This window comes from Pipistrellus kuhlii, unplaced genomic scaffold (assembly GCF_014108245.1).
Source record: "Pipistrellus kuhlii isolate mPipKuh1 unplaced genomic scaffold, mPipKuh1.p scaffold_m20_p_9, whole genome shotgun sequence".
NCBI classification, from domain to species: domain Eukaryota; kingdom Metazoa; phylum Chordata; class Mammalia; order Chiroptera; family Vespertilionidae; genus Pipistrellus; species Pipistrellus kuhlii.
This window is the reverse complement of record NW_023425595.1, coordinates 7,621,598-7,645,421: the sequence shown is the minus strand read 5'-3', so window position 1 is coordinate 7,645,421 and position 23,824 is coordinate 7,621,598. Positions and strand designations below refer to the sequence as shown.

Sequence of the window (23,824 nt, the reverse complement as noted above, 5' to 3'; positions counted from 1 at the left end):
GGCTAGGGTACAAAATTACTCTTTGCTGTCTATCTAGCAGGCCAAGAAATGGAAGCTCAGGATTCCCTACCTAATAAAGAATAGGAGAGTATCTAAGAACAGTTCCTTATAATTTTACTCATATAGGAGAAAATTCAATGTCCAAGCACATTAAGTTCACTCTTTAATCAATAAATATTTACTGAGCATCTACTATGTGTCAAGCACTAGGCATACAGTAGTAAACAAGGCAGACACACTCCTGTCTAAAGGGGAGTTTCTCAGTCTAGCCCCAGATCTATGCCATGGATTTCATGATGGCCCTGCTTGCCAGTTAGCTCCCTCCTTCCTTCTCTCAGAGCAGAGTGTCAACATTTCATCAAGACTTCTGACCCACCCCTCAAATCTTCGGCATAACACACAGGCTGGCTGGAAACTTAGAAATATTAATTTTAAAGGTTGCCAGCTCTTGATCTAAATGAGCCAACAGACAGTGACACACACAGTGCACAATTAATGTGAATCCCAGGCACCAATTTTTGGGCATGAAGCAATGGTGTGATCTAAGAGAAATCAATATCACTCTCACCATCACCTTGCTTTCTAGACTTGCTTTCCCAATCAGGACGTTTCCAAGGTCAGGGGACTAGTCTGATCTTTTAACTTTTCTTTCTCTTTATTCTTACAAATAATGCTATGACCAATGCATTAGCAATCATCAACCATGGCCTCAAACTCACAGTTTGTGAGCAGTTACAATGGGCAATGCATAGCTCAGCTTCACGTTTGGGAACAAGAGAATTTTCCTCAGAAAGCTATTTTCCTGAGAGTGTAGCTGGGAGAGTCTGGGGCCTGGGTGCTGCTGTGGCTTTCCCCTGGCCCTATGCCAGGCCTGCCCACACACCTTCTGTAAGCATCTCCATAAAAACCAAGGCAGATAAGCAGCCCATGCAAGACAAATCCCCCTATCCCCAAGTCAGAAGCCAGATCCCGAAGCCTGAATTCCTGGAGAAAAGCCTGTAATCAACCCCAAAGAGACAACAGGCAGCTTTTGGAACAATAACCTCAGACATATGGATCCTTTCAGGGTTGGAATATCGCTGAGGTTATCTCTGTTTGACGGGGTGGGGGAGGGAAAGCGTGCGTTCTTTAAACCATCAACTGTACCAACACCTCTTTAAAGGAACCACCCCACGTTATAAGCACCAAACTATAAAGCCAGGTGGCCCTGACGGCACCGAGGCAGGAAAGGGCACACGGGGCTGGAGTGGCAAAGTCAGGAGAGCTCTCTCCTCACCAGCAATGCCGGCACAAAGTAGGCACCTACAAAACACACTGACACCAGCTCCCTGGACTTGCTCTGCATGGGAGTCTGAGGAGACACCCCTCTATGGAAGGTTGTGCCTGCAAGAAACATGCTCCCTTCACTTGGGGAGCGGGAGCCCCTTGCCCCACATCTGATGCTTCGTTCATGGCTACGTAAACAAATTCGGAGCTTGTTCCTTTTAATGTGCTCAGCGGGGAAGAGAAAAGTGTCACTCCGTTGTCATTCCCAACTGGGTGCTTTTAACCGCTCAGATGTTATTTCACGGCTCAGCATACATATTCGATTTCCTTCCCTTAATATTTGTTTGACTTATTCTCCGATGGGGACTGGGTGCTTTAGAAAAGCTCTGCGAGGTCAGCCTCCCGCAGCCTCTCTCAGCACCTCCGTGGGCTCCTGGCCGCGGCCCTGGCTCTTCTTTCAGCAGTTCTCACTGCAGCAACCACACACACCAGCTATTTTCCCGCCAGCTCCCCTGGGTCTGGGGGTGTAAATCAAAGCAAGCTGGACATAGGACAGACCAAACAGATTATTCAGTTCCCCCACAGGCTGGAAACAGGGAGCCTGAAGCAACATGAAGAGTACGCAGGGAGAGGGTCTCTGAGGAAGGACGACTCACTTCTGCCCCAGCCTTCCAGGCTCCTCTGAGGGAAGCTGAGTATACACTACGGGCAGGGGGCAGGGTCACTCACAGACATGAGCTATTTGGCCCATTCCCTCTTCCAAAGATGACAATCTCTGCTAAGGGCAACTCTTCAGGTAAGTAAGAAAAGTGAAAAATGAAGTAAAGACCGACAGATGTCCTTTTCGATATTTATTATTGCACTGATATTATGCCGAGGCCCAGCAAAGGTACTCAGAGGGGGACCGTCACTCATGTGTCACATTCAGGCTCCAAGAGAGCTCACAGTCATCAGCTTCTTCAGATACTTAGTGAAGAGGGTGCACCACAAATCCTAAGAAAGGTAGAGTTTTCAAAGAGTGCAACTTGGGCTCAGTGGTTCTAACTACAGTGTAAAGCTTTAGTGTCAAACCCGGAAAATGCTGATTCAGAACAAGATCAGCAAGGTCTGACCCTGTGTGTGCCCCAAACGGACCCAGCTCTCAGCGCCCGCTGCTCCCCAGTGACACATGCTGGACTGGCCCCACTGGGTACTCCTGCTACAGTCCATTGGCCAGATAAGAAAATACTTGAATCCTCATCTTTCCAGTCACCCATCAGGTCAGATTCTGTGGAGGATCAAGGACCCAAGTCAGCCAAGAGGTCAAAGACGGTTTTATGTTCTCACGAGAGAGGGGAAAAAAAGAAAAAGAAAAAAAAAAGTGGGGTATTCCAAGCTACTTTGCTGTCTTCCCATAATTCTTTGAGAGTATGTACTTGCTATTACCTTGGGCAGTTGTGAACAAAATAATACAAATAAATTCTCAAAATTTATTAGCACCCAAGAGGTTTGACCAGCCTCTATATCCCATGGGATACCCAGGCAGAAAAAGGAAGTAAAATGTTGGGCACTGTGTACACCTAACAACATACAGTTGGCTCTTAGTGAAGTCCATTTACCACGTGAAGTACTGACTTTACAGCCAGAATTGCCAGCCAAGAGTGTTTCACATCTCTCAGGTGAAAAATGTTCAACACTTAAGTGCTACTAATAACTTTTATGGTTGGAAATGAGGATCAAAGTATGAAAGGAAAAATAAATTCACGGGTTCATACATGCAGCCAAGTCTGCATGGCTCATTTTCTGCCACATGTTTTAAATGGTCTCTCTAAAAGGCGGGGGAGGGGAGGAGGAAAAGTTGCATTTTATTTCCCCACTCTTTAGGTATGAAATAAAAGCAGACAGACTTGGAGGGGGGGGAAAAATCAAACATTGGAGTAACACTATACACTGCTACTGTTCCCCCAGGAGTTCCTTGCAAATGAGTATCAAGAACTCAATAGATACTTTCCTGGTAAAATACATAAACAGATAAATAAATTATTCCAGGCTGAAAAGAATTTCAACATCTGGCAGCTCGCTAGAGCTTGTCAAACAAGTCAGAAGCATGCAGGGCCAGAGAAGATCATTCTTAGCTCCTGATTTTGGGGCTGGAGAGGGAATGTAACATTTCCCAAAGCTCTTTGCCTTCCAAAAGGGAATATGACCCATTTAAACAGGCAATGACCCCTATGTTTTCTTCCAATAAAATAAATAATGATACACAGCATTAGGTCTCTGATCCTAATGTCTGTGTGCTCAAGTCATAGACAGTGGAAGAAAAAAGGCCTTTCCTACATGGACTGGCCTTTCATTCTCAAAAACCTGCTGTGGCATACCTTCAATGGCTATATTAAGTGAACATTTAACACTTTAAAGAAGGAATTTAACCCTGGCTGGTGTGGCTCAGTTGGTTGAGTGCTGTCCCATGCACCGAAGGGTTGTGGGTTCAATTCCAAGTCAGGCACAAACCCAGATTACGAGTTTGATCCCTGATCAGGGCTCAGGCAGATGACAACCAACCAATCGATGTCGATGTCTCTGTCTCTCTCTCATTCTCTCTCTCTCTCTCTCTCTCTCTCTCTCTCGCTCTCTCATTCTCCCCCCCCCCTTCCTCCCTCTATAGAGTCAGTGGAAAAAATCCTATATAATAAAAGGGTAATATGCAAATTGACTGAACAGTGGAACAACCGGTCACTATGACACACACTGACCACCAGGAGGCTGACCCTCAATGCAGGAGTAGCCCTTGGTGGTCAGTGCATTCTGACAAGGGGAGCGCTGCTCAGCCTAAAGTTGGGTTCACGGCTAACAAGCACAGCAGCAGTGGCAGGAGCCTCTCCTGCCTCCATGGCAGTGGGGAGCAGGCCTAAGCCATCAGTCAGACATCCCCTGAGGGCTCCCAGACTGCAAGAGGGTGCAGCCGGGGCTGAGGGACAACCCCCTACCCTTAAATGCAAATTTTGTGCACCGGGCCTCTAGTATTATATAATATCCTCTGGTAAAGATTAAAAGAAGGGATTTAACTTTTTTGAACCCCAGCTTCCTCAGCAATGAAGTGGCAGGATATCTCTAGTTCCCTTTATGTTTTGACTTTTGGATGCTTAACAGGCATGCTAAGATTCTGATCCTTTTGGCCAGATCAACAGGGAGGCCTGAGGGCGGGCCCCGTCTAGTGCAGAGCCTGTCTATGTGCTGTAATGCACAGCATTAACATCACCTGTTTGTTTATGTTTTGACAATGGCTGGGAAAGCACTGTTGTGGTTCTAAGAACTTCTTCCTGGAAAGGATTCTAGGGCTCACTATCATTTCCAGACTAACAGTCCAGGTAGCCCTTCCCCCATCATTCCTCTTACATCTCTTACCTTTTATAGTAGGGGCAGCCAGTGCTAGTTATTAGTTACTGTCTCGCATCCTCACCCCTGCTTGAAATTCTGTGGCTGAGACTCCACAAGAATATGTCCAACTTGGCTACATCACTTTGAATGTTCCCTTTCTCACAAAAACAGATTCATGGGTATAATTTGAAGCCATATAGACAATGAAGAGAGAAAACCTGCAGAAACAATTGGTATTTTGCCCTGAGTTGGCTAGAGAAACAAGTACCGGTGATTTGCTTTTTTTTAAAAATGAGAAGGAGATTTACTAAAAATCATCCAATACCCTAAGTGTGATGATGTAAAAGACATCTCTATGAATAAAAGAAAGACCCAAAGATGAATGTATGTGTGATTAGCTACTCTCAAGCCTTTCACTGGCCAATAACTACAGTGACCAGGGTATCTCACACCTATTTCACAACAATTGCTTTTACACTCAAATGGAGTTACATACATACATATTTTTTAAAAACAACCAGGGAAAACTTGAGCTTTGAATTTTTGGTGGTGGTGGTGATAGAGGGATTCCTATTTCTTCCCCTTAAAATTCACTTTTTACTTAAGAAATTTACTTAAATAAATTTCTGTAATAAATACACATACCAAATATGGCTTCATTTAATTAAACTTCATGATTTCTTAGAGTCTCAAATTCAACAAATCCCAAGACAACTAAGGAATATGGCTCCCTCTCCCCCAAAGGCTGGATGACTCCAGGGGATCAATGTCACCACCTTCGCCCAGGCCAGCTGTAGCTAATGGATTTGTACCCTCTGTTTTGCTTGGGTCTGACACCACCATCACACCCCTGCAGCCACGGGCCCCTCCTGTCGCCATCGTGCATCTCCCGCACATCCTCCCCCGACAGACCTCATCAATTCCTACTGCTTTTCACCAGGCCTCAGCTCAGGGCACTTTCCCCTGGGGAGACCTTTACTGGTCTCCATACTTAACCCTTGAACCCTGCCTAATCCATCAGCCGCATCGAATGAACAGTGATAGAGAATGTTTCTCCCTACAGACAGCAGCCAGCCTTCCCACTTAAAACTCAGAAAGAAAGCCATCAACAGGGTCTGCTTTCTGTTTGTCAGTGTCGCCAGCTTCTTCACTTACTGATGTTTTTATTGTTGCAGCGCCCAGCTGCTCGAGTCAGGGGAGCGCTACTCAAAAGGAGACATCAATTAAGGGCTTGTTAAATGCTGTAGATGCTCTTTTGAAAATGACCCTGGGACTCTCCTTGGGAGTTCCCAAGACTAGCAGAGGGGCAGTTGTCATTTTGGAATAGGGTTACCCCAAAGATTTAAAGAATAGCTTCAAAACCCCATGCACAGTGTTGGACTCTATTTGAACTTAAAAATCATGACTTTGGAGAATAAAATGTAATAATCTTTATTAGGAAAAGTAAGCAATAATAGGCAATAAATATTAAATATGTAAATATACTGTTTAAAATCACCTTACCTCATAACCAAACTGTAGCTCATCAGAAGTCAGCATAATGATGTCATCATCAATAGCCAGGACAGCCTCTGTCTCAATTTCGTCATAAGGGAAGAAACGGTTACTCAGCTTGTTTTCAGCCGTCCTCACAACCTTTAATGGAACCCGGATTTTGGGCCAGAGGGACTCTGAAAAAAGAAAACCCAAGGTATTTACCTTCAATAAAGTGGTGACAGCAGCATATCACAGATGAGGTGGAAGAATCAAATCCACACACAGTGTGCAAAGGCAGTTCTTACAAATGCAATTTTATAATATTTCATACTAGAGTCCTGGTGCATGTATTCGTGCACCAGTGGGGTCCCTCAGCTTGGCCTGTGGGGATCTGCCAAAACCAGCTCTCCAATATCCCCCAAAGGGTCCTAGGTTGCAAGAGGGTGGTTCTCTGGTGATGCACCCTGGAATTGGGCTTCCTCCTCTCTGGTTCCAGGTGCATCACCAGAGAACCACAACTGCCAAGTCACCGCAGCCCCTGGTGGTCATGCACATCATAGCTACCAGCCGGACGGTAGCTTAGGCTCATACACACACACACAAACATACACACACTCATACACACATGCACGCACACACACGCGTGCACACACACTGAGTGGCCAGATTATTATGATCTCTGAACACATAATAATTTGGCCACTCAGTATATATCCTATATAATAAAAGGCTAATATGCAAACTGTCCTCTTGACCAGGAGTTTGTCCAGCAGGCAGGCCGGTCAACCACCCATGTCCCCTCCCCCTGGCCAGGCTGGCCGGACCCACCCATGTACAAATTCATGCACTGGGCCTCTAATATAAATATACTGAGTGGCCAGATTATTATGCACTCAGAGATCATAATAATCTGGCCACTCAGTGTATATTTATGTCTATCCTAAGACCCTACAACACTACTAGTTCCCATCACTGTCTCCACCAGAATGCACAAACTGGCTTCTTCTCATAGCTGAGAAAGGGAAGCCAAATGACCACAATCACAATGGTAAGAGGAATCGTGTCTGGATTGACTTTCTCAGGCCCATGGTTTTAACATCAGAACCCTACAAAGTACATTCAGATAGGTCCACCCCAGCTCAAAGCTTGCCTGTGTCTCTGTTAGAAAACCCAATGCATGTGCTCAAGATGTCTGCTCCAATGTGCCCACCTCCAAAATGCAACCACAAACAGCCATCAAGGCCGTGAAAATCCGTCCCTCATCCAACTGTTTCACTGAACGGGTTTATCTTCCTTAACTTAGCACTTTACCCCTCGACAGCCTTTCCTATGATTTACTGTTTTTGGTTTCTCATCATGTCCAATTTACAGAGTAAATATCAAATGTCTAGGTTCAATTATGTGGGATTTTCTAGTACAGTGAAGAAACACCAACCCATGACTTGCCTTACATTTTCCCCATTCCATTTAGAAATGAGAGAAGCAATTCAACCGCAGGTTCCTTATTTTAAAATGCTGCGTTTAGCACAGCATGAAATCAATCCTTTTTTGGTACAGTCCCCATCTCTACCCACCTCAGGGGTCTTTACACGTGGGCAGTTTGTTCTTCACACATTTGTTAAATTAGAATAGGAAAACTAGGTGTTAAACTGCTTCCCAAAAGTTCATCATGTGACTGTGGGACGATCTATCAATAGCTTTCGAGTACAAAACGTGCCATTGGTCAATGTATTGCCTCTCAGCTTCAGTTTCACCCTTCACTGCCCTGACTGCAATGCTGGAACTGGGTCCTGCAAACAGTTCCCTTTGCCAGCTGGCAACGTGTGAAGAAGCTCTGTCAGTAGAGGGTGCTGGAGGGACACTGCAGGAGGAACCCGGCTTTTCTTCCTGGGGTCTGGGTGCTTTGTTACTTCTTGCTCCTTTGGTACTTGGCCAGCGGAGAGGCAGGCAGGAGCATTTATGCCAGCAAGTTTAATTGCCCCGCCCCCCAGAGGCAGCTCCCAGAAGGTTCTGCAGACACCCCAACCAGCTTCCCAGTGAGTTCAACAGGCAGCTTCCCAGAAAGTTCTACAGATACTTCCAAGAGCACTCAGCTGAGATTCTGCCCACGTGGTTCCCAGTGAGCTGCACTGAAGCCCTCACCAGTTTCCCAGCAAGTTCACTAACACCCCCTGGGTAGCTAACCGTCAGTTGAGCCCCAAGGGTACCCAGGGAGATAGTTAGTTGCTTGCTGGCCAGAGTTGTGTGGCACACCTCAGCAAACCTCACCATGCAGTGAGACCTAGCTGGAGAAGGGACGCTCCCAAACTTACTTTCTGTTATCTCTAGAGCTCTTTTTACCCCTTAGTCACCAATGTCCTGTTACTAGTTAACAGTTCTTTACACTAAAGTTTTCCTGTTCAAGTTTAAAACTTGTCTCCTCCCTGGACCTTGGCTATCCACCAGGTCTTATCAGATGAGAGGGAATTGTTCTCTATGGCCGCTAAGGTTAGAACCATGACCAAACAGCTGGGGGAAAGTTACAGGAAAATTGATTTAGACTCAAAGTAGTTAAGAACTTTCTGATGGCGTAAACAGTTTTAAGGTGGAATTAAATGCCTTCAGCAATATGGGATTTTGATTCTGTTTATAAAATCAGGACAAAAGCATGAGGTAGGAAAGAAAAAATTGATGGTAAAGTTTGTTTCTTTTTTCCTTCCAGTGATATTTTCAAAAGAATAGATTTACAGTGGAACCTTGGTTCTCGAACTTACTTTGTTCCTGAGGGCTGCTCAAGAAGCTAATTTTGCCAAAACCGGTTTGGCTCAGTGGATAGAGCTTTGACCTGCGGACTGAAAGGTTCAGGTTTGATTCCGGTCAAGGGCATGTACCTTGGTTGTGAACACATCCCCAGTAGGGAGTGTGCAAGAGGCAGCTGATCGATGATTCTCTCTCATCGATGTTTCTAACTCTCTATCCCTCTCTTTTCCTCTCTATAGAAAATCAATAAAAATAAAAAATAAAAAAAAGCTAATGTCAAAAAACTGAGTTATTTTTCCCCATTAGATATAATGTAAATTGAATTCATTCATTTATTCCAGACCCCCCCAAAATTCCCTGTTCTAACCTTCCTTATATACACTACATGCCTAATGTACTGTTTAACCTATAAGCAAACACTTCTTTTCTTAAATTTATCAAACTACCCCTCCCAGCCTTAAATGAATCACTTTCAGCACTGGGTTCAGGGATGTCTTTCAGATCAGAATGCAGCCTTTTTGCTTGTTCATATATCACTGCCTCCCAAATGGCTCTCAGACACTTTTGTCATGCCGAGGCATCAGCTTGAAAACCGAAGTTTGGTTCGACCACTGAGACATTTTTTCAGTGAACATCTTGGTCGAGAACTAAATCGTTCATGATGGGTGGCACTGGAGAGATGAGGTTTGACTGTACTTTTCTGATTGAGTTCCCGACGAGGACCTAGTTCTTTTACATAATCCCAAATCGGAGAATTGACAAGACATGATGATGTTCCTACTGATAACAGGTGATCTAAATAGACCCCGTGGGGCTTAGTGCAAAGGGCATGAGCTTTAAGATCCAGAGAGGCCTATGTTTATTTCTGACTCCACAATTTGCAGTGTTGTGGCTCAGGCAAATTACTCAATTAATCTGAATTTCATCCTTGCAAAGTGGGGATAACAACAGCTTTCTCATAGGACGAGAGAGAATATATGTAAAGCACTTAGCACAGTTCCTGTTCCTGGGATGTAAAAGGTCTACAATGCATGGTTATAATAACATTGTATCACTGTCTTCACAAATGGATTCTTTATACAGTCTTATAAACTTCACTTCTCTACCGACAACCTGAAGAGGTATAAACAGAGGACATGTGGTGACCTCTTAGGATGCAGAAGGAAACGGTGTCACGGCCAGAAGTATTCAGGCCCTAATTCCATCTCTTAGCCCAGATGGGGCATTTTTCCTTACACCTTTAAATTCTAAATGGAACAGTTGGCCCTGTATCCCGTGTCTCATCCTGTGGCTCTGTAGCTGGCAAAATAAAAATGTCCCCTTCCATTCACCAACAAAGAAGTCTGAAAAGTAGGATTTTCTCACACACTAAATTTATGAAAAACACACAGCTGAGCCAATTGACCCGGTAACTTCACAGTTATGAGCTTTAGTATAGCTCAAAGAAGAAGGAAAAAACCTCCTTGTGTTAAGGACTTTTAAAAAATGTGTCTTGATTAACGGTTTTCTCCATGTTGGATGCCATGTGAGCAAAGAGAATTTTCCTTCAACGTGGCAAAGGCACCACCAACTGTTCAGGCTCACTGAGAATGACCACAGTCCCATCCTGGCGGTCACTGTCATAAACACAACCACAGATCGATAAGTGAACGAGGAGACTATCTCCATGCCAACCTGGAGATCACTTCAAGAGGGCTCAGCTGCTTGGTGTCCACCTGGTCCCCCGGATCCTAATCCCCACAGCTGCAGAATGTAGCTCTAAAGGAAGGGAGCTGCTACTCTTACTTCCCTGTTGCCTCCTCTGAGCTGACCATCCTGGCAGGCGCAGCCAATCCCGTCCCGCCTGCTGAGAACTATGGGAGTTGCAAGGTGAAAAAGCTGGGAGCTCTTGAGATCGATTCAAATTTTAAACTGACATCAGTTAAAAAAGAAGGCTGAGGTCAACTTGACTGAAATGGACAATGGAACGGCTTTCTTCCAACTGAGGCCAAGGGCCAAGCCAAATCACTCCTGTATCTGTCAAGTGGGGAGCTGAAGAGTTGGGGAGCAGGAGGCAGGGGCTGCCTTTTCTGACAAGGCTCAAAACCAACATGACGAAAGCTCCTTGGAAATTTCTGTTGCCTTGTCTAAGTATTTATTTAAACTTCAAACCAAGCAATTTAGACTTAGATGTAACCAAAAAGAAAAAGGTATTTGGTTGGATTGGAAAGTGAAAAAAAAAGGGGGGGGGAGGGGGAATGTTTCTGACTACACTAATCCTCCCAGCAGCAGACATGTTAACCACAATATTTATCTTAGTAAATGTAGAGAAAGTGAAAAACATCACTCCTGCCTCTAATATTTCAAAGCTGTGGATTTGTTTTTTAAAATACATATATATTACTAATGCTATACATAAAAAAATCAGATGACTTTGCTGGCGCGAGAGCTAGAGCAGACAGCCCCATTTGCCAACTGAACAAACACTTCCCCCACCCCAAAAGATTAAACATGGTTCATGCTCTCCCCAAACAACCACACTGACCGAGCCAGAGGCCTGACCTAAAAACCACTGTTAGAAAAAGGCTGGTCCAGTCTCTAAACGTGTCAAAATTAGGGCCTCATCAGTTGAGGGCTCTCTTTCCTCCCTGGAGCCAAAATATTTCAAAAATAAACTAAACTCTTGGTCATAAAATTAACCTGTGCATTCTAGTAGGGTCTACCAAAAATCAAACTGAACACCCTGCTCCCAAACCTAGCTTCATGCTATTGCATTTAGCTATGTCAACATGGGGGCTTGGACCAAGAAGAAAGAAAAAGATCCTCCTTTCGCAGTTTGCAATGAATACTTGCCCAAAAGAAGGGACTCAGATTCACAATAAACAAGTGGCTAACCACGCTTTCCAAGGAGAAGTCCCTTTTACATTTAGCACCAAACTTTGCAACTCTGCCTCTGGGCAGGGAGCAGGGCTGCGAGGCTCTCTGAGAGCTGGTGGCTTTTGTGAGCAGGAGCAAGTGCATGAGCTGATGGTGAATGACACCACCAGCTTTCTAGAGCTGGAGGCATACACAGCCCTCCTTCTTAAAACATGGCCCAGCCTGCCCTGGCTGGTTTGGCTCAGTGGACAAAGCATCGATTCCCGTCAGGGGCACATGCCCAGGTTGTGGGCTCAGTCCCCAGTGGGGGATGTGTAGGAGGCAGACTAGCAAAATTCTCTCTCATCTTTGATGTTTCTTCCTCTCTCTCCCTCTCCTTTCCTCTCTGAAATCAATAAAGATATATTTGAAAAACAAAAACATAGCCCATCCTTTATCAATGAAGAGAGTAATTAGCAATACAGCACCACCCAATCCACTTCTCCTTGGGGGAAAGGGAACAACTGTACTGATGAATCCAAGGCAGCTGGTTAGAGGCCCTCCCATGCCCCTCCCTTATAACTCCTTTTTTGTCTTCTCTACCTGTTCCTGAAGGTCAGTCTCTTCCTCCCTCCTTACTTGACCTCCTTCCAACACCTCCCTTTTTATTCTACCTCTTCCCCCCCCCTCTTTATTGACATCAAATAAAACAAAATTAGAAGCTGAGGAGAGGAAAAAAAATTGACATAAAAATACAGTTAACAAAAATTTTTTTAAAGTAGTGTGTGTGCCCAGCCAGTGTTGCTCAGTGGTTGAGCATCTACCTATGAATCAGGAGGTCAGGCTTGATTTCCTGTCAGGGTACATGCCCAGGTTGTAGGCTCCATCACCAGTAGGAGCCGTACAGGAGGCAGCCAATCAATGATTCTCATCATTGACATTTCTATCTCTCCCTCCCTCTACCTTCCTCTCTAAAGACATTAAAAACATGTGTTTTTTTGTTTGTTTGTTTGTTTTGTGTGTTTTTTTTTAAAGCAGCGTGCTTCACGACAAAATGCAGGACCTTCATTTAAAATGCTACTTTGTTAACTCACACACACCTTGGCTCCCTAAATCTAAAGAGAAAGCACATGATTCTCTTAGAGAACAAAAATACCACTGAGTGAAACGTTTTAAGTGTTTTAGGAGGAACTAAAGAATTTCCATGAAGCAATTTCTGATTTGCCTAACAGACAGAAGCATGGTCTTCTTCCAGCCTAGACTACACATGGACTACCGGGAGTTTCCAGAGTTGACTGTCCCGACTTCAGGATAACCAATTAAAAGGGACTAGCCATAAAAAGTGCAGAGACTACTGTCAGGCAATAAACTGGACCTTATCGGTGATAGTGGTGCACATTACAAACTTCAAACTGATTCCGCGCTCTAAGCCATCAGAAACTTCCTGGCTTTAATAGGCAATAAAGGGCAAGAGCTTTGAAGTCCCTGGGATTAGGATCAGTAATAGACGGACTGAATGAGAAACTAAATGGAGGTGGAACATACTCGATGCATTCTGAATTAAAAACAAATCCAATTAATCAAATAGTCTGGACCCTAGCTGCCAGCCAGCACATTGCAAGGGTGGCCAAGGCAAGGAACAAAGTGATTAAGGGTTAACCAATGGGAACTCCAGCGAGTGCTCACGTAAGGAACTGCTTCGCAGTCTGGGAGGGCATGCTTTGCTGACTTTCCCCAACAGCGGTGAGGCCATCTTTTTTTCTTGAAGAGCACAGTATCAGAGCCGAGATAAGGAAGGAGAAAATAAATGCCTTTTAAGCTGAGTTTTCATGTAAACAAATCAGCTGAGAGGGCTGAGGGAAGCTGAGATCTGTTTTCCCAAGGCTGGTGGGCTTTGATCCTACTGATTCCTAAGCCCCATCACTTGTGGCTACAGAACAAGCCATGGGCTGGGAGTTAAATGGGCCATTCTAGAACAAGAATGAAATGATTGATAAAACTGGGGTCAAGTTGTCTCAGAAGTGGCATTATTGCTGACAAAGTGGAAAAATTCATTTAAAACAAAGGAGGCCATTAACTTGGCTAGCCATAACGGATCCAGCTGAAAGTTGTACTAACACCCAAACCACCAGGCCTTTCCTGAACACATGACCTCCCCACACTTCTTACCTTCTGGAGGACTTTTATTCTGATTATTCCAGACGACTAGCAGTTTGGATAGACTGGGCACCTTAGACACTTCTGTGATGACCCGGAAGAGACTCTCCACTCGGTCGTAGGTGAGGACGATGGCGGTAAAACCTTGAGACTGTGGTGGGATCAGTGGGAGGAAGAGTGGGTTGCTCACACTACCCCACTTCTGCAAGAGAACAGATTAATGAGGGTCAGAGAAGGATCTACTAACAACGGGGCTGATCTCTTTCCCAACATCATCAATAAACCCAAACATGGGAGGTTCGGTGGCTTCTACCATGACCAATCCAAGAGCTAAGCAATTGTTCAAAATCTCCCCTTCCTCAAAATTCATACCGACTCTCTGTAATTCTGTTTGGCTCTGATACTATTAAAAACAGGCAGAGAATTGTTGCAGCTGAGGAGAGATTTCTAGCCAAGCATGGCAGATTAAACCCATGCATTTATCTCTATCAAATCCCATGAAATGACAGTTAATAAATATAACATACTAATCTACAATGACAATGAGACAGGAGAAAGGAGAGCTGCTGATGAGCAATATTAACATGTTTCTCAAAGGGGCCAGAGAAGAGGCAACAGAGAAGGAGAGTGAGAACTGAAACCTAAGGACCTACAAAGGGGGAAGCCAACAAGGTCACAGTCAAAGTGTTGAACCCCACAAAGGCTCAGGAGTTAAGCTCAGTGGGTATGTTGTGAGGGTAAGAGGAGGGATAGGATGGAAAATAGGAGGACTGGTTAAAAAACACAGAAGGAGTAATTGAAAAATAAAATAAGATTTTTTAAAAAAGTTTCAATTGGAAAAACAACACACACAAAAGACACATTGAATATAAGGAGCATTGAGAGACCCGGATTCACAAGCTTTTCCTTCACCTACCACTCAACTAGAACTCTCTTTTCCCCACCCCCACTCACCAAGGAGGTTTATTCTCTGAGGAAACGGAAGCTCCAGGCATGGAAACACAGGCTCAGCTGAGAGGAAAATGCAGGTGGAAATCTATATTCTGAATGAGCCCTCAGCCTTCTTCCCCTGCAGTTCCTAAACCGCGGGCAGCTGTGTGGAGAGCTTGCCACTCGTCATCGTACAGCAAAGCCTTCCAGGCAGCAAGCTGCCCTTAGACAAAGAACTTCTGACCCAGTTTTTAGTACTTCTCTTGTAACCATGAGCAGATCCTAGAATCACAGCCATTTCAAGAACATCTTCAGCATGAACAAAATAAACCAAATAAACAAACAGAAGAACAGGAACTCAGGAGAAACAGAGACAATAGAAGTAGAAAGAAATGAAAACGTCAACAAATTATATCCTTAGAGAGAGATTTTCATCCATGAAAGAATGAATTGTTACTTTTATTTTAAAAGATCTATCAAGAACAGGAGAAAACTCTTAATTTGACAGCTTGTAATTATGTAAAAGGCAGAATTGAAAGATAAAGATGATAACATATTCCAGTACAGTGAATAAAAAGTCAGATGAAAAACAGGATAGAAAAGATGAGAAAATCTAGGAGGTCCAACATCCATCTAACAGGAGGTTCCTAAAAAAACAAACCACAGAGTATGGAAGAAACAAAACTATCATAGAAATTAAATAAGTTCTTGGAACAAATGACATGAGACACACAAATTATTCAAATTGAAAGGGTCCAATAAGTAATAGTACACTGAATTTAAAAAAAAAAAGACAAAACCCAAAACAGAACAATGAAACAAAAAACACAGCTATATTAAAAAAAGCACATCACTTCCGAGTGCTGGGAATAAAGAATGTAAAAAAAATAAAGTGTGAATCCAGGCGATGAGCATGTGAGTTCACTGGACAATCCTTGCAGCTTCCAGCTCTGTAAGTTTGAAATTTTTTCAAAAAATGTTTTTAAAGTAATGAAAGAAATTCAACTTCTTTGTTACCATTAAAATGCTAAGTAATTTTTATTGCAGCAAAGTAAACTAAAGTATTTTTGTACTGATCATTAGAAAATATTATTAAAACATTACATTTTAACACAGCTTTATTGAAATAAGTCACACTATAAAATCTACTCATTTAAAGTATATAATAGTTTTTAATATAGTTTTTTAAACTGTGTTATTGAAATGTGCTATTGTAACCATTTGTAAGTACAATTCAGTGGAATTAATTGCATTCACATTCATTTATTATTATGGAAAACCGCAGGACCTAACTTCATTTCTGCAAGAAGGCAGTTGAATATGAAATGCCCTACCTGTTATTCTGGCTGCTCATGCCTCCCTAATGTCTTTTATAACCTGGGATTACCAAGTTTCTCGTCAACCTCATCCATATCACTGATGGACACCCATCACCACGTATATGACAACAGCTGTCTGCCAGATGTAACCATGTGGGACAGGAAATGTACACAAACATATGGAATACACATGGGATGGGAACTCAAGAAGACTGGATGGTTTTCCCAGAGTCCTACTGTAATCAGGATATTAAGCCAAAATGTCCACAACAGACCATAATTAGACTTCATAACTGAGAGACACAATTGGAAAGGCTACCTTCATAACACTGACTTTGTTTCCAGGACTTCACATGCTGACATTAAGCTGTAGGCTTAGGAAGGTGCCTGGATTTTAGTATTTGTGTCCTAGCATCTTATTCATTTGTAGGAATCCCTTTTAGTTTTCTTCCCCAAACCTTACTCTTCATATCTTCCTACTTTTATGGAAACTGAAGTCAGTAAAGTAGCCCTGTGCTCAAGTCATAATTAATCCTCAAAGTTCACCCTCTGCCATCACCATCCCAACCCACTCATCTACTACTCCAAAAACAGTACTCTCCTATGTTTCAAAAACACCACTTAAGTGGAAAAGAAAGGTAAGTGATTTTTTAATCCTCATCCAAGGATAGGTTTATTGATTTTAGAGAGAGAAGAAGGGAGATAGATAGATAGATAGATAGATAGATAGATAGATAGAGGAGAAGGAAAGAGGGAGGAGGGAGAGAGAGGAATATGGATGTGAGGGACAAACATCAATTTGTGGCCTTCCATGCATGCCCTGACCAAGAATCAAATATGCAACCTAGGCCTGTGCCCCAACCAGGAATCGACCCACAACCTTTTGGTGTACAGGACAATGCTCAAACCAACAGAGCCACCAGCCAGAACAGGAAAAATACTTTTTAAAGAAGTGTATAAAATATTTAATGTATGATGTTCAAAGAGTCAAAATTCACTGAGCACATACTTACGAAGTAGTAGGCACTATGCTTTACATGTATTATATTATCTTATTTGAGTCTGACAACCCCCAAGACAGATACAGTCATTATTCTCATTCTATAGATGATGAAATTATAAAATCAGAAAAGTGAATTATGTCTCATTTGCTTTACCAGCCAAAGGAAGAGAAGGAAGAAGGAAGAAGGAAGAAGAAAGGAGGAAAAGAAGGAGGAAGGAAGAAGGAGGAAGGAAGGAAAGAAGGAAGGAAGGAAGGAAGGAAGGAAGGAAGGAAGGAAGGAAGGAAGGAAGGAAGGGAGGAACGAACGAACGAGAAAGGGAGAAAGGAAGGAAGAAAGAATAAGTGATGTTCAAGGCTACATAACCTTTAAGTGACAGATGTTGGAAACAGCCCAGCCATCTGACTCCAGAACACCAAATGGTGGTGGTTCTATGCCCTTCACCACGCCCCCCTACTCTGAGCCGGAGATACAGCATCACCATTTTACAGACTTGGAAACTGGGACTGTGGGTTATTCCAGAGTTCATTGTTTCTAGCTCTTTTCTCAGACAAAAATGCCAAAAGTTCTTTATCCTTGATAATAAATCTGCACCCATTATATCAGAGGTTATAAAACACACCAACGATGTAACGCTGATAAAGGGAGCACATACATTTTAAAAGGTACACACATCTCTGACACAGGAAAAACCATTTAAAAACCAACAAAATAAGGTCTGTTCTTGGGGAGCAGCAGGGAATGCTAACACTTGGATGCCTTAAAAGGAGAGGGAAATTCCCTGGGAGAGGAAAAGCTTGGTTTCAGACAACGAATCCCTTGGTACTGAAACGGAGGCACCCCTGACAGGCCCCACATCTCTGATTCCAAGGCCCCGCCTCGCAGAACGAGCTGAAGTCTCTGGCGAGACCACAGATCTCAGCTCATCCCGTAAGCCAGCTCCTTCGGAAGATGATGAAGTGGGAGGAGAGGAAGGTACGGGTGGGTAAGAGACAGTTATTTGTCTTGGTGTTCAATTTTTCCATACTACTCACTTGCATACCAAATAGAGCTTGAAAACGAGAAGCAGAATAAGGCCACACACTAAGGAGACAGAGCATATGAAGGAGCATAACAAGGACTGAAATCTTGCCATCACTTTCCATAAAAAACAGACACTGAGATGAACACAGAGGCGACATTTAGCTACTGAGCACATATTTGCTGATATAGGCTCCGATGCTTTACTGCAGGATGCACCCCAGGGTTGATGCGAATGACTTTAGAAAAGTGGGTCAGCAAGCTCAGAGTTGGTTTTGGAATCATGAGTCCTTCATCTGAATCGAGGTTCTTTCATGTACACTAGCAGTGTGGCCCAGGCAATGTACTCAGCCTTCCTCACACCTCAGTTTCTGTATCTATAAAATCACGATATGCCGAAACCGGTTTGGCTCAGTGGTAGAGCGTCGGCCTGCGGACTGAAAGGTCCCAGGTTCGATTCCTGGGCATGTACATTGGTTGCAGGCACATCCCCAGTAGGGGGTGTGCAAGAGGCAGCTGGTCGATGTTTCTCTCTCATCAATGTTTCTAGCTCTCTATCTCTTTTCCTTCCTCTCTATAAAAAATCAATAAAATATATACATTTTTAAAAATCACGATAATATGACTGACTCGTTTTCTAGATGGTATGACTTGACATTGTAATAATTACTTATATTATTATCATTTCTTAATTATTACTTAACAATCAGTGGTTGTTAATAAAAGTAAATAGGTAAAGTCCCTGGCAGGTACAAACATTCAATAAGAGACAGCCAGTACTTGATCTTGTGCGAGTAACCATTTCTCTGGGCTTAATTTCCTGAATGTCTCAAAAGTGAGGTGCGCAGTAGCATACGCAATCGTGAGGTATATCTCAGCACCAAGAATTCTAAATCCTTTGTTATAATGCTTTTAGGTCATGGTTTACCTGGCTTTTCTATCTCAATTTCTCCAAATAGCTGCTTTTCTTTGCCATTTTCTTTTCCCTCCTATTCTTTTACTATCTGGAAAGCTCCATGAAAGCAGGAGCCATAAATGTTATAACACCCAGCACCTAGCACAGTGCCTAGTGCTACTCAATAAAACCTTGTTTAGAGTTAGTAAATTAAACCCACATGATGCAGGTCATGTTCTTTCTGTTCTCCTTATGTACGGATGTGAACAGCTGATGTACACTCAAATTGAGTGGCATCATGAATTCTGAAATGATTTCCAACTCAATTCATTCCTTTGAAAGTACTTACCAAGAATCTTATTGTGCTAAGTATTCTGAAAAAGTGTAGGATTAGGATATTTAACTGCCATTTACTAATTCTGTAATGTGTAAAGCTGTGAGTATTAATTTCCTCATCAATAAAATGGGAAGTGTGATAATATCTACCTCCTAAGGTTTTAATGATTAAATGAGATCATGCACAATTACACTTAGCGGAGGGTTCAGCATAGACCTCCATGAATGGCAGTTAAACACAGAAAACTTCCAGCTCTCCCCAGTTTGTATTCTCCTTGCCTCCTAAAACAAAGGCATTAGCCATTCACAGCAATCATTCCCGCCAACACTATTTCTGGTACTCATTCATTCAGGCAACGTGAGCACGTACTATAAGCCTAGAATAATGTTAGAAATGCAAAAACGAACAAATTCCTTCCCTTCAAAATGTTCATAATACAGTGGGAAAGACAGCCCGATAAAAAGATAAATTACAATGCAAAAGAACAAGTACTAAAGCGAGGATTAAAGTCCTGTGGGGACATAAGGTCTCCCCAATCACCTCTGTCTCCCTGGAGATGCAGAGGGAACTCCTGAGTATTCTTCAAGGACAAGCAGGAGAGGGCTGGCCAGAGAAGCTAAGACATGCGTACCAGCCGGGGAAGATTCCACCCGGGTTGCGAGGTTGGGAGGAAGCAGGAGGGAGAGCAGAAATGAGAGAAACTTAGGCAAGCAGGATCCAGCCACATCATGCAAAGCCTTGTGTGACAGCAGTTGTTTTTAAGTCACATGATTAGCTTTTGAAACTTTCTTTTCCTGAGGACTGTTTGATAAATTAACATTGCTACCTATACGTTCTATTTCAAAAGGTCAGAAATAGGAAACACTGATCTGCAACTAAGCTTCTGTCAATTGCTTTTTCCCTCGGCAAACATAATCCCATTTGCCTCTGGAGCCCAGTGACTGACCGCGAGGAGAAAGGCAGCTTTAATTGGGGTGTATGCCTTCACACAGGCACTCTGCTCCACTGGGGTAAGGTCAACAAACTAACCCCCAGAGGAAAAAAACCATACTGGAGAAGGACATTTGAAAACAGCATTTAGTCACCTCTGAAATACCTTTAAGACCTGACCCCCTGCTGGCTGACCAAAGAGAGTGTCTATAGTCTGGGACCTCTTGACCCCACTTTCTGCAGGAAATCAAGCAAATTTAAACCTCCATAATTTACTCAAGAGTCTGACTTCTGCCAGGGAAAAGGAAACAATGCTGGCAATTAACTCTGTTGCCTGATTAAATTTCCATCATGGCAAGATAGAACATGGAGCCAGGCGCTCGGCAACAGAGACCTAAAAACAGCGAAGCCCCTCGACTGCAGCTGCACCTTCAGAATCTTGGTTATCAATACGCCTTTCAAATATACTCAATAAGCTGTTCACTCAAAGAGGGAAGGAGGTACCACGAGGAGAAGTGTGTATCACCCTGACAGAGTACCGGCATTTCGCCAAAATGCCTTGTTCTCTCTAGCCCACCCTTTGCTTCTCACTCCTACAACAAATATTCATTATAGAAGCTTCAGTAAGAAAACCAGATGGTTAAACTGCAATCGCATAAAAGTAATCCATAATAGCATGACAACTGTCAGGTCACAGTGCTCGCTTTAGAAAAGTTCTTTCCTAGTGCTTATTCAGAAAGCCCGGTGAATGAGCTAGTGGTGAGCAGATAGACTAGCTAGAGGGAGTTGTAGGTTCGCTTTTCAGGAGGCATTGAAAGACAGGCCTTGGGAGACGAAGCAAAGGGATATTTCTCCTTCAAGAAAGAGATTCAAACTCCGACAACCAGGGCTGTCTTTTGGCAGTCTCCCACGAAGCTAGTTGTCCAAGCCCTTCCTCAAGTCCCAGTTTGCTTTCTCTTAGCGGAAAGATCATAGTAGCCCTATATGGCTAACCAAAACCATTCTAGCCAAGGTTACCCACCACAAAAACCTTAGAGGAAGGTGGAGAGCAAACGGCCTTTGCTAACCATTCTGAAATGTTCCTACTGAAACTACTTGAGGATTATAAAAATCAAGAGTGAGGAAAGCCACATTTCATTACCAACCGAAGGACTCTTTCAGTCTAAATCAACCCAATTCCAGACAGAAGAAATCAAGCTCAAAGAAAGATGATGCAAACTTTAATTCCCATTACTCACCATATCGGCGATTTTTTAAAATGTCACTATGTATAACTTTATGTGACAAGAAGAGAAGCAAGCAGATATTTGAGTCAATCCATATTTGACTTAAATAAAGGCATTTTGCCTGAGCAGCAAAGTGAGAAGAAAGAGAAGACAGGCCTGTTGCACAGAAGCTTTTGAGCCCCTGGTAATGAGTAGCCTTACCTATCCCTACCTTGATAGAAAGGGCAGTTTTCTTGGTTGTTTTGAAGTTATCAACCCTTACCTCAATGTGGTTTCAATTATGAATTACCAGACTAAAAGGGGGGCGGGGGGAGCTTTGATTTATTCTTTTTTGCTCCAATTATGCATGATGTGTTTCCACTGAAGACTTTGAAAAGTATTTCATCATGCCTCTCATCCTGAAGTGGTCAGAGGGCAAAACCAAAAGGAGCTAACCCTTTCATTTCTCCTCTAGGTTCAAACGGACTCCCTATCAATGGCTGTAAGGCAGGGCCTTTGAAGCAAACGGAGCAACGAAAGGGTTAAGCATTAGCATCATGTTACTAACGTGCACAGGGGTGGTGTCCCCTGTCCAAAAGGGTGAGATGATATTTATGTTAATGGGTACGGGGAGATTTGAAAGGAGCAGTCAGTAATGTGGCCCATGCTGCCTTAACCATTAAGCCTCTGCAGCCCCAGTGACTCTACAGCACACTCTTCTGGGCATGCTCTGACTTGGGAAACCGGAAAACTATGGAGATCTAACAATGTCTTCAAGGAGAAGGAAGAGAGAAAAGATTCGAAACAAGTCGGACGTCTACTTGCCACATGATGTCCTTAATTCATTCCACCAACAAAAAATAACTGATAGTTCTGAAAAACAAGAATAACACTGATGGCTAAATCTCACTGACTGCACATTTAACAGACACATGAAAGATGTCGAAATCTCAGGCTAGAATTCCCCTTAGTGCTGCGGACTCAGCTAAGGGAGAGAATAAATTACCAACTTAGAATTCCTACAACTACTTGCAGTAATCTGTTCATAAATAAGTGTTCTCATTGGTGGAGATGGAACATATCTGACCGCATTTGTACTGTAGTAACAGGTGCTGCAACTCTGACATCCAAAGAAACGGAGCCACACAGTCTAAATCAGGGTCACAGGAGCAGGCCAAATAGTTCTACTATTAGTCTTTTTCATCTAAGTGTGTTTAACATCTTTTCTTTTTCTCTCTCTCTTCTTCTGGAACTCTGATTAGACATATGCTGGAATTGTTCCCCACATCACTCCATGATTCCTTCACCTCACCTCTCTGTGTCTCCATGGGCTGCATTCTGAATAATTTATTGGAACCTAATAATCTAACCTTATAATCTGAAGATCCCTGCAGGTGTCTGCCTTATTTATGGTTTTGTGGTTTTTAACTGTGAGCTGCTCATTTTCCTTAGACCCTTTGTTTGTAAAATGTATTTAAGACCCAAGTTAAAGCAGAGTTCCTCAAAGAGAGTTGGTGTCTACTTCTGCTGGTCCTTATCAACTCAGGCCACTTTTCATCAAATTCTCCTCTTAAGGCTTATTTGGGCCACACTTGTAGTATGAATTTGGACCACAAAGCCATAAAGGTGGCTTATGACTTCAGTTCTCAACATCTTGGTCAATACAGATTTACTGTTCTTTACTCTTTCTCTGATGATACAATCTTTTAGTTGCCATCCAGGAAGCTTGGGTTAGATCCTCCAGCTCACAGGCTTTAATCCTGGTCTCCTGTCCTCTGCTTCATACAGTTATCAGGTAGAAGCTCCAAGTCATCAAACTTGCAAAAATCTCCACAGCAAAAGCTGGCTTTGGCTCACAATCACCTCCAAGAATACCTAGTTTCACTTTGTTTAGAGAACCAACAAATACCACCCTTTCATACAAGTTTAGCAATAGGCTAAAGCTGCTTTATAATACTTCACTCAGTTTTTTAGTTGTTCTGTTGGGAAGGACATTTAGCATATGTAATCTATCATAAAGCCAGTGACAGAGTCTTCTTATATTTACACTGTCAATCTAATTGTGTACTGTTGTGTTTTCTATTTAATTCTGGGGTCAAGATAAAAACAATTATTAAGAAAATATGGCAGTATAACAGGTGGCATGATCAACTGAGAATCTCTGCTTTAGATAAGTCACCATACTTCTCCAGACCTCCACTTCCTCATTTATAAAATAGGATGATGGGGAGGTAGATCTCAAAAATAAATCAGTCTCACTTTCTTCATCTGTAAGAACAATAGAACATAAAAAAATAGAGCCTATACAGGTTCAAGAAATGCCCTCCAGTACGAGAAATGCCCTCTGGTACAAGAAA

At 43.0% G+C, this 23,824-nt stretch overlaps 1 protein-coding gene across 4 annotated transcripts in view; it reads right to left on the bottom strand.

Moving 5' to 3' along the window:
• EXT2 (exostosin glycosyltransferase 2) overlaps positions 1-23,824 on the bottom strand; it is a 107,363-nt gene that overhangs the window by 21,047 nt on the left and 62,492 nt on the right. For 3 of the 4 annotated variants that reach the window (XM_045578014.1, XM_036426283.2, XM_045578013.1), the window contains 2 exons: positions 13,843-14,032; positions 6,127-6,293 (listed from right to left, as the gene is read on the bottom strand). In XM_045578014.1, the coding sequence (XP_045433970.1) occupies positions 6,127-6,293; positions 13,843-14,032 (357 nt within the window). Of the gene's footprint in view, positions 1-2,100; positions 2,260-6,126; positions 6,294-13,842; positions 14,033-23,824 lie in introns of those variants that run through there. The other variant, XM_045578015.1, reaches the window with a different exon arrangement.